Below are 13,064 nucleotides of genomic sequence, written 5' to 3' on the forward strand. Positions count from 1 at the left end.
TCGTCGTGTCTGTCCGTCTTTCATTATTTTTTTAAATCGCTAATTTTTAATCACTAATTAAATCCATGGAAACGAAATAATTAATCCATGGAAACACCTTCCAAAAACAATTTATTTCCTATAAAAAAATACAAAAAAAAACCATAACAACAATTTAAACACTAGTTCCAAGGTAACTATTATTCATCACAATTTCCTCCTCCCCCTCACCACTCCCACTCTCCCCCTCACTCTCACTCCCACTCCCCTCACTCCCAAACCCCACCTCAATCACCTCCCCCCTGCCCAAAACCCTAGCCGGCCCGGCCTCCTCCATCACCGCGACCACGGCCCTCACGGCGACATCCCCCAAATCCACAAGATCCTCCTCCCGATTTAAAATCAGCGTTGCTATGACGACAGGATGTAACAATGGCAACGGATTTAATAACAAATCTCTATGGTGATAATCGGGATGGACGAAGGGCGAAAAGGTTTCCATGGTGACGTACGGCGGGTGCAACTCGTACTCGGTGCGGGTTAAGCTAAATTGCTTTGTCAGGGGGTGGATTAGGTCTGAAGAGGGTATCCATGGCGATGGGATCTGTTTAATTTAATTTTTTAATTGGTAACCATGGATATTTAGTAATAAAAATTGGTAACCATGGAAATTATTTTATTTTTAAAATTGGTAACCATGGAAATAAAATTCCCCGTACCTGCTGATCCATCTTGACCAGGATAAAATCTTCATCCCCCCACAATCCCCCCCACTATTCCCAAACAGCACCCGCATCCCGAACACTTCCCCCACGAGATTCAAAAACAGCCCCTCCCAATCATTAAATTCCAACCCCTTCCCCCCGAAAAATCCCCCCCGATCCAACTTGTACTCCCCAATTAAATCCTTATAAAACCTGGTAACCATGGCAACGCCCTGGCAACAGAAATTATCAAAATTCGTAATTTTTATAAAATCACGCGGTAAAATCAGCGAATTTAATTTAGATTTTTCCTGATCAATTAAAAAATCTAATTTCTCCTTAATTAAAAACGTTTCCCGAACTAAATCTCTATAGAAACCGTTTAAATTTGAGTTTAAATTACAAGAAAACGGGCTTAGAAACTGTTCGAAAAAGGTTTCGTACTCGAAAATGGGTTGGTTTAATTTTTTGAGGGTCGAGTTTTGAAAATGTGTGAGTTTTTCGAGCTCTAATTTTGTGAGTAAAATTAACAAGGCTTGTTTTTCCGTAATTTTATAAAGTTTACGCTGTTTTGGGAGGATCTCGAGGAGCGAGGTGGTTTCCATGGGAACGCGGGCGTGCTTTTTTATCAGGAGGTTGTAGATTAGCGAGTCGTAGCCAAGGCGGATTAAGTAGGTCGTCAGGGAGACTGTGGAATTAGTAATTAATACCAATTAAAAATAGGGATTAAAAAATTACCAATTAAAATTATCGATTAAAAAACCATGGAAACTCACCCAAAAACACGACCACACCCCCCAGGGGGCACCCCACCAGTAAAACCACACCCCTCCCGCAATCTTAACCCCACTAACCCCCACGACCCATAGAAACTTCCCCACCGGAAAATACCCATAATACTCATCCCCATCCAAATCTTTAACTAAAACACAAAAACCATGGTAACCCAGGCAATAAACCATCGGCCACAAAACGCACGTAACCACGACAACCAAACACGATAAATTAATCACTAAAATTGCAAAACTATAAATCACAGTCCAAAATATCGTCATGGCAACGCCGTAGAAATACCATTTAAACAAGTTTCCCAAGTTTTCTAATCTTTGTAAAATTGTGAAATTAATAAAGTTTCCATGACGACTGTTTATTTTTTTTGTGTGTAAACTTGATAAATATTTTGATCTCTCCTTGGAAACGAGGCGCCAGGTGCGGAAGAGTTCGCTGTGGAGGGTCCGGTGGGGTTTTGACGTGGGGGAGGAGTGGGTTTTTTTATACAGGACTTGGTAGGAATAGGGGGAGTCCAGGGGGATTTTTTGGAGGGAGTAGTAAAGGAGGGTGAGTAAGGTTGCTAGGTAACGGTAAATTAAAGTGGAGAATAATCGGTGGAAGATTGTTGAGCTGGTGGTGGTGAAGAGTGGCTAGGGGGATTTTAATTGGTATTTTTTAATTGGTAATTTTTTAATTGGTAATTTTTTTAATTGGTAATTTTTTAATTGGTAATATTTTTAATTGGTAATTTCACCTCATCTTTATAGGCAACTTTCCACTCGTAAACTTTACACGGTTGCCGTTGGCGACTTAATTCCTTTTCCAGAATTGGGGCGGTCTAATAATTTTTATAAATTAAGTTTCCATGGCAACAATTAAAAAAAAATCTCCATGGAAACAGTGAAAAAAATACCTCTCTCAAAAAGTACAAATCCCTGGAGACGAAATAACTCGCTTGAAACAGGGATTTTTTCCTCAATTCTTCCAACGCGATTTCGTGAGCGGTGAATTTATTTCTTTCGTAAAATTCCATGACAACGCGTTTTTCCTGTTCGCGTAACCACACCTCGTCACGTGACAACAGGGGGGAGGAGTTTTTTATTTTCTTGAGCTCTTGCTGGATGTGGGCGGGGAGGTGCGAATTGTGAAGCGCGTCGAGGCAGCTGTGGGGGTTAATAAATAAGGATTTTTTTAGTTTCCATGGGGATTTTAAATAGAATTTTACATATTTTTTGACATATTTTTTTCACACATACTCTGCGATACACCTTATGCTAAGATTTAATAGAATTTTCAATTGCCATGGACATTAGAGTTTCCATGGAGATTTTTAAAAAATTTCCATGGCAACAAAAAGAATCCCCAATTTCCATGGCAACTACTTCTCACCATCTCAAACAGCTCCAAACGCCCACTTGCTCCACTAGCAAGTGATCTAAATTGTCCAGCTCCTGACCGTGTTTGAAGATCTCGTTGACGAGTCGTGTCATGTATTCCTGGTGGATTTGCTGATTGGCTTCGAATTCGAAGGATTTGTCCGTGCCGAGGGAACACACGATCCGCTCGCGTTGCTATGGGAACAGTTTTAATTTTTTTTTAGGTGGCGAATTTACAGAAAATTAGCATGCCAAAATGCATGCGAAAATTGGAATGTGAAAAATTGGCACAAAGATTGGCGTGCCAAAATTTAGCACAAAAATTTAGCACAAATTTAGCACGTGAAAAATCAGCACGCCAAAAATGGCACAGATTTAACACAAAAATTGACACAAAAATTGGCGTGCTAAAAAATTGGCGTAGAATTGGCACAAATTTAGCACAAAATTTAGCACGCCAAAATTCATCACAAAATCCCACCCACCTGCAAAAACCAAGAGTCCGTCTTATTAGTCTTTTCCAATATTTTCCCCAAAATCGGCGTGATCCTCGTGAACAGCGACCTACCAAAAAAAAACCAATAATCACCTGGTTCCCATGGCAACAAATATTCTTTAATCCAACCTGTCAAACAAGGACAAATCCACCTCCAAGCCCTTTGGCGTAAAAAACTTGTACGGAATCGGCGGCGGCTTCTGATTATTCAGCAGTAAAATCCGCTCCTTTTTGCTCTTGGCGATCTGGTGCTGGATGTAGCGCGCCAGGGGGTGCAGCGTCGTCTGCAAGTATTTATTTTTTTATTATTCGTCGCCATGGCAACCACCTTAAAAATCCTAACCTTCCCACCCCCCACCCGCAACTCTGCCACTAAAAATTTGCATCTTTCAAAGTGGATTTTCTTCTCCAGATCCGTCACCTTCGTGGTTTTTAACCCGATCAAAATGTTTATAAAGTGGAATCCAGCTAAGCCCAATTCTTTTAGAGATTTCCATAGAAACGTTAAAATTCGAGGGACGTAGATGAACAAAATCCGACCGAGAAAGGCGATCGAGTCGAGGAACTCTTCGTAGGCGATTTCCGAGCCTTTTTGGAGCAGTGGGGAGAGCTTGTAGGTTGTGGGTTTGGATGTCGTGGATTGGAGGGTGAAGGTGCTGGAAATTATTTTTTTTAATTATCGGTTGTCATGGAAACAGAAATAGTAAATTTAACAAGCGGTTGCCATGGCAACAGAACTGACCCCCTCCTCTTAACGCTCTCCAGCTGATTGTGATTCAGATGTTTGACTTGGTTTTTTTGTGGAAATTCTTCATCCTCCTCGGAATCGACTTGGAATAAATTTTGAACGTTGGATAATTGGGAAAAGTGCGATTTTGGGAGATTTATGGGGAAATTGGAGTAGGAATAAAGCTGGTGGGAGGGGGGAGGGCTGTGGTCAGGAGGAGATGGGGGTTATGGGGGGAGGAGGGGAGTGGTGGGTGTGGGTGGGGTCCGATGGTGATGATGAGAGTTCCAGGGGGTGTTTCTATGGAGATTTAAAGTTAGTAATTTATTTTTTTTAGAGTTTCTATGGTGATATTACCTCCATTTGGTTTTACATCGTGTGTGATTACTGTGTGTGGTTTTTTGTGCCCAGCCCTGGGTTGTGTTTGTGCAGCTGCAGTTGTGTCTAAGAGAGACTGCAGTGGTTTGGGTTTTTTTCATGCCAAGATTTTTTTATTTCCATGGGAACTCACCTAAGGATTTTTTTATTTTTTAAATAATTTTTCCTCACCTAAGAAACGATTTTTTTTAATAATTAAAAATTTAATTAAGAATTTCTCACATTAAAAAAAAAATCTCAACTTCCCCAGAAAAAATTTCCATGGAAACATAAAAATCCCCCCCCCCAAAAAAAAATCCCCACCCCCAGAGAAACCTGATCCCCATGGCAACAACATAAACGATTTAAAAAACCAGCCGGTCCACTTTTTCTCTATCCAAATCCTAATCACCAAGGAAACTCTCACTCTCTCACTCCACGCGCACCTGCATCTCTTTTCGCATTCATTCATTAGAGTCGATGATCACCATCGTCACTAAATAATCTCCCAGACGACGAAAAGAAAAAGTTTCTAAATTGTGAATCTCCTCGTCGTTGTGTGAATGGCGCAGTAGGTGCATGGCAATCAATCACGCAGGTCCTTTCTGATTTATTTTTTAGTAACCATGGAAACCATGAACGAAATTTCCAAGAACATCGATGGGGTTTATAAGGTGGGTTTTTTTATTTCCATGGTAATTTTTTATGTAAATAATTTAAATTCCCATGGAAACGCTAATTTCAGAACCTGTTCCAAAACTACCACCCCCAAACCACGGCGATCCTCCAATCTGCAAAAGCCTATTTAAAATCACTGCACGGCTCCACGGCCGCATTTTCAATCTACGCCGAAACCATGGCAACGTTTTCAAAATCCATTTCTAAATCGAATCAGGAACATGGGAAAGAGTTTGAAACCATAGCAACGCGTTTGAATAATTTGCACACGCAGCAGTTGGCTTTCGTGAGTTTTTTTAGATTTCCATGACAACTCTTAACTTAACTTTTAAAAACAATTTCCATGACAACTAAAATTTATTTTAATTAAAAAACCGTTCCCATAGCTAAAACAATTCTACATTGACTTTATCCTCCCCCTGGAAAACAACAATCTCGAACGGGACCTCAAAGTCATGCAGGTAAATTATGTAAAAAAAAATGTTTCCATGGCAACAAATAATTATTTTTGTGCCAATTTTGTGCCAATTTCTCTGCCAATTGTATAGCATGCTAAAAGTTGTGCTAAAATTTATGCCAATTTCTTTGTTAAATTAAAAATCCCCATAGCAACACTACCGCTCCTACACCTCGAAGCGGAACCTGACTTTGGAATCCTTTAAAAAAGCGTTGTCCACGGTGAAGAAGATAAAAAAGAAAAGGATGAAAAACCATGGAAACCTGGATAAAGAAATTAGAGGGCTGCAGGCTTATCAAGAAGAGTGCGTGAGGGTGGAAGAGTTTTTCGAACAGAGCTTGAGGGAAGTCCTCGGGGAGGAGTTGAAAAGGTTCGGGTGGGTCTGGGGCAAACAGGTCGAGTTGTTTGGAGGGGGGATGGAAACCATGGAAACGAAATTGGGGAATAAATTGGAGAGTAGTAGGTCGTCAAGTGAAGCCACCCTTGAAGAGGAGGTGGAGGATCTGGGTCGGGCCATGGGGGTGAGTTTTTTGGGCTTATGTAACCATCGTGTCATTTGTCTGTATGTCTTTTTTTAATTTTTTTAAAATTCCGTTTCCATAGCAACCACCCCCGGCTCCACCACCACTCCCACCACCGGTGACCACGCCCCCTCTAGTGGCACCCCCACCACCACCCCCTCTAGCTCCTCTGACCCCACCCACGACCACACCCCCTCCCAAAATCCTCCCCGCCCTCCACACCTACAAAAACGATGAGGAAGACGATGGATTTCACCAATTATTAAATTTCGAGCAGGGCGATTTGGTTGCCATGACGGGTAATTTATTAAAAAATTTAAATTATTTACATAAAAACAACTAAAAAAAATCCACCTTAGGCACGCCCTCCCCGTTCGGCTGGCAATTTGGAGAAAATTTACGGACGAAAAGGTCTGGGTGGTTTCCAATCAGTTTTATTCAGAGTTCGTCGTTGCCTGGCAACCACTATTCCACCCTGGAAAATATTCCCCTCCCTGAAATTGACTACGAAATTGAGGATGACGACGAGGATGAAATGTTTTTCGAAAAATTCGGGAGCTATGGCGACATTTGGTGAGTTTAGTTAATCACCATGGAAACCGGGGAATTAATTTTTAAAATCCCCATAGCAACGCCCCGGAAATAAACACGCGATTATCCCGCTCGGCAAGTTTTGCCTCGACGATGACCTCGTCGGTAACCATGGAAACCAAACCGAGACCAAAATTGTTCCAGATGATTAAAAGAACATTTTCTTATATTTCCATGGGAAACACGACGGTGGGGAAGAGCGATGCGGGGTGTTTGGAGGGGAATCGACAGTTGCCATGGGAACAGGAGGGGGAGGGGGAGTTTAGGTTTAAGAGTTTGAACGGCAGGAATTTAGGGGGAGGAGCGAGGACGTTTGGGGGGGAAAACATCAGCGGGAGGAGGAGGGCCAAGTGGTGAGTAGGAAATTGGGATTTTTTTTAAATCCACCGTTTCCATGTGAACAATTTATTAAAATCCACCGTTTCCATAGGGACGACTTGTGGGGGGACGAGGATTATTTTTTCAGCGGAGGTGGGAGGAGTGTTAAGAGCAAAGCGAGATGATTTATTTTTTTTGTTATTAAATAAAATTTTTTCCATGGAAACTCTGCATTTTTTCTTAGGTGAAGGAAAAGTAACCATAAGGTGATCATGTTAAAAGATCACCATGGTTACGGCGAAGCCTAGGTATGCAATCAGCTGCAACTTTGAAAAGGTCGCCTGTATTTGCATTAGGCAACCTATTTACGTGTTAAGTTACTGGTTGCTAACGTGCGGTGATAGTTTATTCAGCATCGCTATTCAATACTCAACATATCCAATGTTGCTAGACAATCGAATTACGTTATTATTAGATCGCTAAGTGTCAAGGCATCCTTGACAGAACAGAACAATCCTTAAAATTTTGAAACTGGGGGATTAAATTGGCATGCCACGCATCCACACCCACTGCAGAATTAAATTGGTATGCCAAGCGTCCACAAACAGGAGAATTAACAACGTTTAAGATTTTATAATTGCATATGATTTTATGCATATAAGTTCACAAATCACTAAAAATAATTAAATAAATCACCGGGGGCTCCCGGTGAAGTAAAAGTTAGTAAATATTAAACGATTTATGACATTTTGTAATGCTTCTTGTTTTAATATTTTAAGCGCGTCCTTCACCTAAGTTTGTTTTTTTTAAATTTATTTATTTTATTAAACTGCATATGAGTCATCCCACTACCCGCATGCCCGGAAAGAAAGAAAGAAAACCATGGCAACCGGTTCATTCCCCTCTTTTCACCACCCTCGAAAGCAGGGGGGCGTTCATATGTTGTGTCAATGGAATTTTGAGGGTTTTTACACATCCCATATTTTAATTGCACCCCCCACAACCACGATACCACGATTCATTTCATATCACAATAACCCCCCACACCCACCGACGTCCCACCTGCACGCCCCCTCCCCCTAAACTACCCACTTTCACTTTCCCTTTTTCCACATCAACAACTAAACCCGGCTCTTACCATCACCGAACTTTCTACGTCTTTTTCCTCATCACTCACTATTTTCCACTCACTCCACAGCAAAGCCATGAAACCGCACCCCCCTGAAAACCACACCCACCACTCACACCCACCCCCCACAAAACCCTCCACCCCCTCCCCCTCCCGCTCCTCCCCCCTCTCCCACCTGGGCACCCTAACAACGCTATTTTCCTTGGTAACGCTGTACTCATCGTTACTCACGCCGGATTGGCTGACTTTGCAAGAGCCGATCCTGGACCCCACGGAGGTCGAGAAGCTGGGGCCATATGATGATGACCCTAAGGTTAGTAGTGGGGTTGCCATGGGGATTTTGTTTCCATGGTTACTGAATTTTCATTTCCATGGCAACATAATTATTATTTCCATGGTTACCCTATAATTATTTCCATGGTTACCCTATAATTATTTCCATGGTTACCCTATAATTGTTTCCATGACACCCAATAATTTAATTTTCCTAAACCCACAGCCGCACCTCCTAAAATCCAAGCTGGGCCTGTTCCGAACGTGTACGAGTTTCAAGCAGGAAACCTCCTGCGTGGGTCTGGATTTCAAAAAAATTCTGGACACGTGGGAACTGTTCGAAAATTTCGGGGGCAAGAATTACGGGGACTCGGAACTCGTTTTAGGCTGCGTCAACCGCGTGAGGTCGTTTCTATGGAAACTTTTTTTTTTATTTCCATGGAAACTGAAAATATTTTTTGTATCCAACAGATTAACGCTCCCGTTCATCCTGAGCTCCGTGTTTTTCACGACTTTGGCGTTTTTCACGTTGATTTTTGGAACGTTTTGTACGAAAAATAGGAAAATCATCGAGGCGTCGCTGCTGATTTTGGCGGGTAATTTTAAATTTTAAAATTTTTTAAAATTAATTTCCATGGCAACTTTTAAAAATATAAAAAAATTCCTACAGGACTCTGCCAAGCGACGGCCCTCTTGACGTTCGTCTCCCAGATCGGCTCAGAATTTGAATCCAATAATTTTTACCACACCCACTCGGACTCCTCCCCTTTGCACACCCCCCCTCAAATCCTCCCCCCCAAACTCTCCTCCCACTACCGCTACAAGTATGGTTACTCATTTTACCTATTTTTACTCTCTTTCTCCTTATCCGAGCTCGCCGCGCTGTTCGACATGGCCGCGTATTTCCGGAAACAGCGCGCTTCTGCCGCGCCCCCGCTAACCCACGTGACTCATGACGAAAACTACGGGATGGACCGGCTCGGGCAATGCGAAGTTTATACAAAAAACCCGGACATTTGCGAGAATTTCCATGGAGATTATATAATTCCACAAAATGAGAGTTATTTCATAAATCCGGAGGTTGTCATAGTGCGGCAGGAACAGAGGGATTTTTATGGAACCACGGGGGGGAGGGGGAAGGGGGGGAATAAATTAAATAGTTTAGAGTCTTTTGCTACCATGGGGAGAGGGGGGAATTTTAGAGGGGGTAATAATTCCGAGGGGATGAATAGATTGTAAAACCATGGTGATGTTTGTTTATTTTTGGGATAATAAAAAAAGTGTCTGTTTTTCTCGTGTGCGTTTTTTATTGTCTTTTGGCTTCCGAGCTATTTTTAGCGAGAGACTCGAGCAGTGGTTCCGGAGTTAAGAAATCTGTTATTCCTTTTTATCATCTCATCATGGAAACGGTTGAGAATAATAAAAAAGTGGTGATAACAAAAAAAGCGCCCACCGCCGCGCAAATAGCGCGCGCGAAATCCCGTCGCGACCACGTTTTGCGCCAAATGCGGAAAGAAAAGCGCTTCATGTTGCTCAGCGCGGTGGTCGCGGGGGGCGCGATTTTCATCTGGATCGTTGCCATAGCGACGGATTGGTGGTATTTTACGGAGGGGGTGGGGCATAGTGGGTTGTGGAGGAGTTGTTTTGTTCAGAACAGTGGGGGTGGGGGGGAGGGTAGGTTTTTATTTTTTATTTTTCCATGGAAACTGAAATAAAATTTCCATATAGAGATTTGCAAATACCACAAATTATTCCCGAGTCGGGAGGAGTTGAAAAGGAGTGCGGAGCTGGATCAGCATGTCCTTGGTAACTATTTAGGGATTTTAAATTAATTGCCATGGTTACACCCTCTTTTTTTAAATTAAAATTTTAGACTACCGCCGCACCCAGTTGACCTTCGCCTTGTTGTCGCTCTTTCTCATGCTCTTGGCGATTTTGGGTGATTTTAAAATAATTGTTTCCATGGAAATGTAAAAAAAATATTATTATTACTGCGCAGCCGCATTCTACACTTTTAAAAACGGTCGCTACGTCTACAAGCGCCTCGCCTCCGGGTTGTTTTTCATCACGGGTGATTTTTTTTCTAAATTTCCATGGAAACTTATGGAATAATTAAAATAATTCCGCGCAGCCGCCACGACGCTGGTGACCATGGAAGCGGTGATCACGTGTTTGAGGTATGAGTTGGAGAATTTTCCCGCGGTCACCATGAGGGACACCCCCACGGAGGACACGCCCACCGTAGGCACACCCCCTGGGGACTCTTCCCGCTACGCCTACAGCTTTTATCTCGGGTGGTTCGTTTTTGCGACGTATTTGTGGAACGGATGCGTGTTTTTGATGTACTCGAGGAAGAAAAAGTGGGTCATCGATGAGGGGGAGTAGTTGTCATGGGAACGGGAAATAATTTAAATATTTGGGGATATTTTTTGTACTAATAAAGTTGCCATGGAAATATATTTTTTAAAAAAAGAGACGTTTCCATGGAAAAATTAGCTGTGTGACCATGGAAAATGGGTTTGCATGGGGATAATAAATCTATATTTTTTTGTACGCTCTCTGAAAGTTGCCATGGAAATCATGAAGGTGTGAATTTTGGAGAAACCATGGAAAATTACAGAGTTGTCATGGAATCAATAAAATTTGAATCACGTGACTACCACTGACATTCTCATTATGCGGTCGCTATAATTCACATATTTCTTCGCATATCCTATTTCCTCTACGTTGCGATGGAAACATAAATTTCCTCTTCAATCGAAAATGTTGCCATGGGAACGAAATGACTTACGTTTCCCGATGAACCTCGAAAAATGCTCTTTCACATAAACAACCCACCTCCGAAATAAATCCCCATGGAAACGCAAAATTACTCCTCATAAAAAATATATTTTTCTCTCCATTCAGTAAAAAAGTTACAAATGCGCCAGGACAACTTGCTGTTGCTGCGCCTGCTGCTGCTGGCAATAACACAAGTCTCCCCCTCCCTCACAGTTCCCACAGGCCCAGGAACCCCCACCCACCGATCCCACACTCGTCCCACCACCATTATTCACCGTGACGATAACAGAGCTCCCCTGTTGACAGTTGACCTGGCTCGAGTCGCTCGTCTGGACTATAGTAATTAAATTGTTGTCCTTTTTTTCCGTGGTGGGGTCGGAGTGGGTGTGCAAAACGGTGACCACCGTCGTTGTCGTGCTCCCTCCTGGCTCGGTGGAGAGCAAAGAGGAGGACCTGGCATGGTGCGTCGTCGCCATGGTGCTGTTTCCCGCTGGCTGTTGAGTCAGCGGAGGAGTGAGAGGAGGTGGCGGGTCCTCCTCTAAATTAGACGACCTCGACCGGTAACTCGGGGGTCGGGAGGTTGCTGGGGGGAGGGGTGGTGGTAAAGGATGGTGTAGTAGGGGTGGGGGTGGGTACTGATACAGGGGGTAGGGGGGATGAAGTGGTGGGGGATGGGGTGGTGGTGGTGCGGGATGTGGTGGATTATTCTGTGGAATAAATAAATATATAATCACCATGGAAACAAGTCAAAAAGTGACCTAACCTCCTATTCTGCTGCTGCGCCACTTGCTGCGCTTGGTGCATGAGATAGTAAGGCGGCGGAGGATTGTTAAAATAGGGCAGGAACCCCGTGGGATTTGACCTCTCGTAGAGGAGCAGTCTCAGTCTGTACTCCTGCATGGAGGCCGCGTAGGAGGGTGGGGGTTCTCTGTTTGGGAGGAGGGAGGGTGGTGGGGGTGGGGGAAAAGTTGAGGTGGAGAAGGCTGCGTGGACAATTTAATTAGTTGTTTGCCATGGAAATGAATAAAGTGAAACCAACCCGCATAGTTCTCTTGAGCTTGTTGGTGACGATGATGGTCACTGGGGTTGGTGAGGAAACGGGTGAAAATGGCACAACAGCGGTCGGACGTCGTGGGAGTGGGTGCTGGGGAGGTCATCTTCCAAGCGATGGCGGAGACCGTGAGGAGGACGATGCCGACGCCTGTAGAGATTTTTAATGGGTTTTTAAATTGTATTCCCAAGGAAACAGTTATAAATCCAACTCACCAATCATCAACAAACTGAGTGTGAATCCCTCCCTGGACCCTGTCCCACCATTCCCACCACCACTACTTGACCCCGCCCCCACCACCCCCCGCTCACACTGCACCCTACACCGATTAAAAAAATAACCACAATGAACCACCTAATCCCACCGGAGGAACCATCGCAACAGGTTTTTAGGAAGACCCTTTCTCGAGAGTGGGTCTCTATTTGTGGGGAATTGTTATAAGGCGGTGGGGTCATCCTTCGATTAGGACGGTGACGATGGTGCCGTTTTCGACGGTTGGTTGATAAGGGTGGTGGTGGTGCGGGAGGAGGAGGGGGCTCTTCCAGAACGGGGCTTATCTCGTCCATTTATTTGGTTTCTTCATCGTGAGGAGAGACGACGTTTTCAGTGTGGAAAATTCGAAGAAAATCCAAGGAAAAAAGTAGAGTAAATGTGAATGTGCAGTAGTGTGTTAGTGGTGCTGGTGGTGGCATACTTTTGAAAGATGGATTTGAAAAATATAGTAAGTGTGTAGGGGAGACTCTACTCTACTAATAAAAAATATCGCTCTTCTAAAGGGGTAGATGCAGTGATGCTCAAGTTTTTCTTCTCTCCACTTCGAGGAGCCCTCGCCCCCGGCCCACAACACACACACGC

At 43.5% G+C, this 13,064-nt stretch overlaps 6 protein-coding genes across 6 annotated transcripts; 3 read left to right on the forward strand and 3 right to left on the reverse strand.

Moving 5' to 3' along the window:
- Positions 1–77: 77 nt before the first annotated feature.
- LOC118435283 lies at positions 78–920 on the reverse strand. Its single transcript, XM_035851052.1, has 2 exons — positions 699–920; positions 78–583 (listed from the first exon to the last, which is right to left on the reverse strand). Exons 1-2 carry the CDS (start codon positions 708–710, stop codon positions 155–157), a joined length of 441 nt encoding a protein of 146 aa, XP_035706945.1. The 5' UTR covers positions 711–920; the 3' UTR covers positions 78–154.
- A 155-nt stretch (positions 921–1,075) lies between these two features.
- On the reverse strand, positions 1,076–4,561 carry LOC110849124. Its single transcript, XM_035851047.1, has 10 exons — positions 4,411–4,561; positions 4,069–4,353; positions 3,670–3,982; positions 3,456–3,610; positions 3,316–3,394; positions 2,844–3,025; positions 2,368–2,617; positions 2,209–2,292; positions 1,460–2,104; positions 1,076–1,371 (listed from the first exon to the last, which is right to left on the reverse strand). The coding sequence occupies exons 6-10, from the start codon at positions 2,942–2,944 to the stop codon at positions 1,363–1,365; spliced, it is 1,089 nt and encodes a 362-aa protein (XP_035706940.1). The 5' UTR covers positions 2,945–3,025; positions 3,316–3,394; positions 3,456–3,610; positions 3,670–3,982; positions 4,069–4,353; positions 4,411–4,561; the 3' UTR covers positions 1,076–1,362.
- A 172-nt stretch (positions 4,562–4,733) lies between these two features.
- LOC110848884 lies at positions 4,734–7,201 on the forward strand. The gene is made up of 8 exons (XM_022096226.2): positions 4,734–5,084; positions 5,156–5,374; positions 5,475–5,549; positions 5,698–6,066; positions 6,149–6,365; positions 6,426–6,639; positions 6,696–7,010; positions 7,088–7,201. Exons 1-8 carry the CDS (start codon positions 5,037–5,039, stop codon positions 7,158–7,160), a joined length of 1,530 nt encoding a protein of 509 aa, XP_021951918.1. The 5' UTR covers positions 4,734–5,036; the 3' UTR covers positions 7,161–7,201.
- Positions 7,202–7,722: 521 nt separating this feature from the next.
- On the forward strand, positions 7,723–9,669 carry LOC110849126. Its single transcript, XM_022096501.2, has 4 exons — positions 7,723–8,417; positions 8,604–8,782; positions 8,849–8,973; positions 9,048–9,669. The coding sequence occupies exons 1-4, from the start codon at positions 8,181–8,183 to the stop codon at positions 9,614–9,616; spliced, it is 1,110 nt and encodes a 369-aa protein (XP_021952193.1). The 5' UTR covers positions 7,723–8,180; the 3' UTR covers positions 9,617–9,669.
- On the forward strand, positions 9,645–11,043 carry LOC110849298 (voltage-dependent calcium channel gamma-2 subunit). The gene is made up of 5 exons (XM_022096701.2): positions 9,645–10,051; positions 10,106–10,183; positions 10,251–10,316; positions 10,377–10,448; positions 10,509–11,043. Exons 1-5 carry the CDS (start codon positions 9,778–9,780, stop codon positions 10,760–10,762), a joined length of 744 nt encoding a protein of 247 aa, XP_021952393.1. The 5' UTR covers positions 9,645–9,777; the 3' UTR covers positions 10,763–11,043.
- A 203-nt stretch (positions 11,044–11,246) lies between these two features.
- Positions 11,247–12,979, reverse strand: LOC110849127 (inactive histone-lysine N-methyltransferase 2E). Its single transcript, XM_022096502.2, has 4 exons — positions 12,425–12,979; positions 12,198–12,359; positions 11,922–12,141; positions 11,247–11,865 (listed from the first exon to the last, which is right to left on the reverse strand). The coding sequence occupies exons 1-4, from the start codon at positions 12,429–12,431 to the stop codon at positions 11,697–11,699; spliced, it is 558 nt and encodes a 185-aa protein (XP_021952194.1). The 5' UTR covers positions 12,432–12,979; the 3' UTR covers positions 11,247–11,696.
- Between the last annotated feature and the right edge of the window lie 85 nt (positions 12,980–13,064).

The sequence above is a fragment of the Folsomia candida genome, unplaced genomic scaffold, assembly GCF_002217175.1.
Source record: "Folsomia candida strain VU population unplaced genomic scaffold, ASM221717v1 Fcan01_Sc004, whole genome shotgun sequence".
Classification (NCBI taxonomy): domain Eukaryota; kingdom Metazoa; phylum Arthropoda; class Collembola; order Entomobryomorpha; family Isotomidae; genus Folsomia; species Folsomia candida.

Coding starts and splice junctions, on each gene's coding strand:
- LOC110849124 (XM_035851047.1), bottom strand. CDS start 2,944: ATGACACGACTCGTCAACGAGATCTTCAAACACGGTCAGGAGCTGGAC. Junction 2,618..2,843: donor GTTTGGAGCTGTTTGAGATG/GTGAGAAGTAGT, acceptor TAACCCCCACAG/CTGCCTCGACGCGCTTCACA. Junction 2,105..2,208: donor AAGTTGCCTATAAAGATGAG/GTGAAATTACCA, acceptor AAATCCCCCTAG/CCACTCTTCACCACCACCAG.
- LOC110848884 (XM_022096226.2), top strand. CDS start 5,037: ATGGAAACCATGAACGAAATTTCCAAGAACATCGATGGGGTTTATAAG. Junction 5,550..5,697: donor GGGACCTCAAAGTCATGCAG/GTAAATTATGTA, acceptor AAATCCCCATAG/CAACACTACCGCTCCTACAC. Junction 6,366..6,425: donor CGATTTGGTTGCCATGACGG/GTAATTTATTAA, acceptor AATCCACCTTAG/GCACGCCCTCCCCGTTCGGC.
- LOC110849126 (XM_022096501.2), top strand. CDS start 8,181: ATGAAACCGCACCCCCCTGAAAACCACACCCACCACTCACACCCACCC. Junction 8,418..8,603: donor CATATGATGATGACCCTAAG/GTTAGTAGTGGG, acceptor CTAAACCCACAG/CCGCACCTCCTAAAATCCAA. Junction 8,974..9,047: donor GTCGCTGCTGATTTTGGCGG/GTAATTTTAAAT, acceptor AAATTCCTACAG/GACTCTGCCAAGCGACGGCC.
- LOC110849298 (XM_022096701.2), top strand. CDS start 9,778: ATGGAAACGGTTGAGAATAATAAAAAAGTGGTGATAACAAAAAAAGCG. Junction 10,184..10,250: donor GCTGGATCAGCATGTCCTTG/GTAACTATTTAG, acceptor TTAAAATTTTAG/ACTACCGCCGCACCCAGTTG. Junction 10,317..10,376: donor CATGCTCTTGGCGATTTTGG/GTGATTTTAAAA, acceptor ATTACTGCGCAG/CCGCATTCTACACTTTTAAA.
- LOC110849127 (XM_022096502.2), bottom strand. Junction 12,142..12,197: donor AGCTCAAGAGAACTATGCGG/GTTGGTTTCACT, acceptor TTGTCCACGCAG/CCTTCTCCACCTCAACTTTT. Junction 11,866..11,921: donor GCGCAGCAGCAGAATAGGAG/GTTAGGTCACTT, acceptor TTTATTCCACAG/AATAATCCACCACATCCCGC.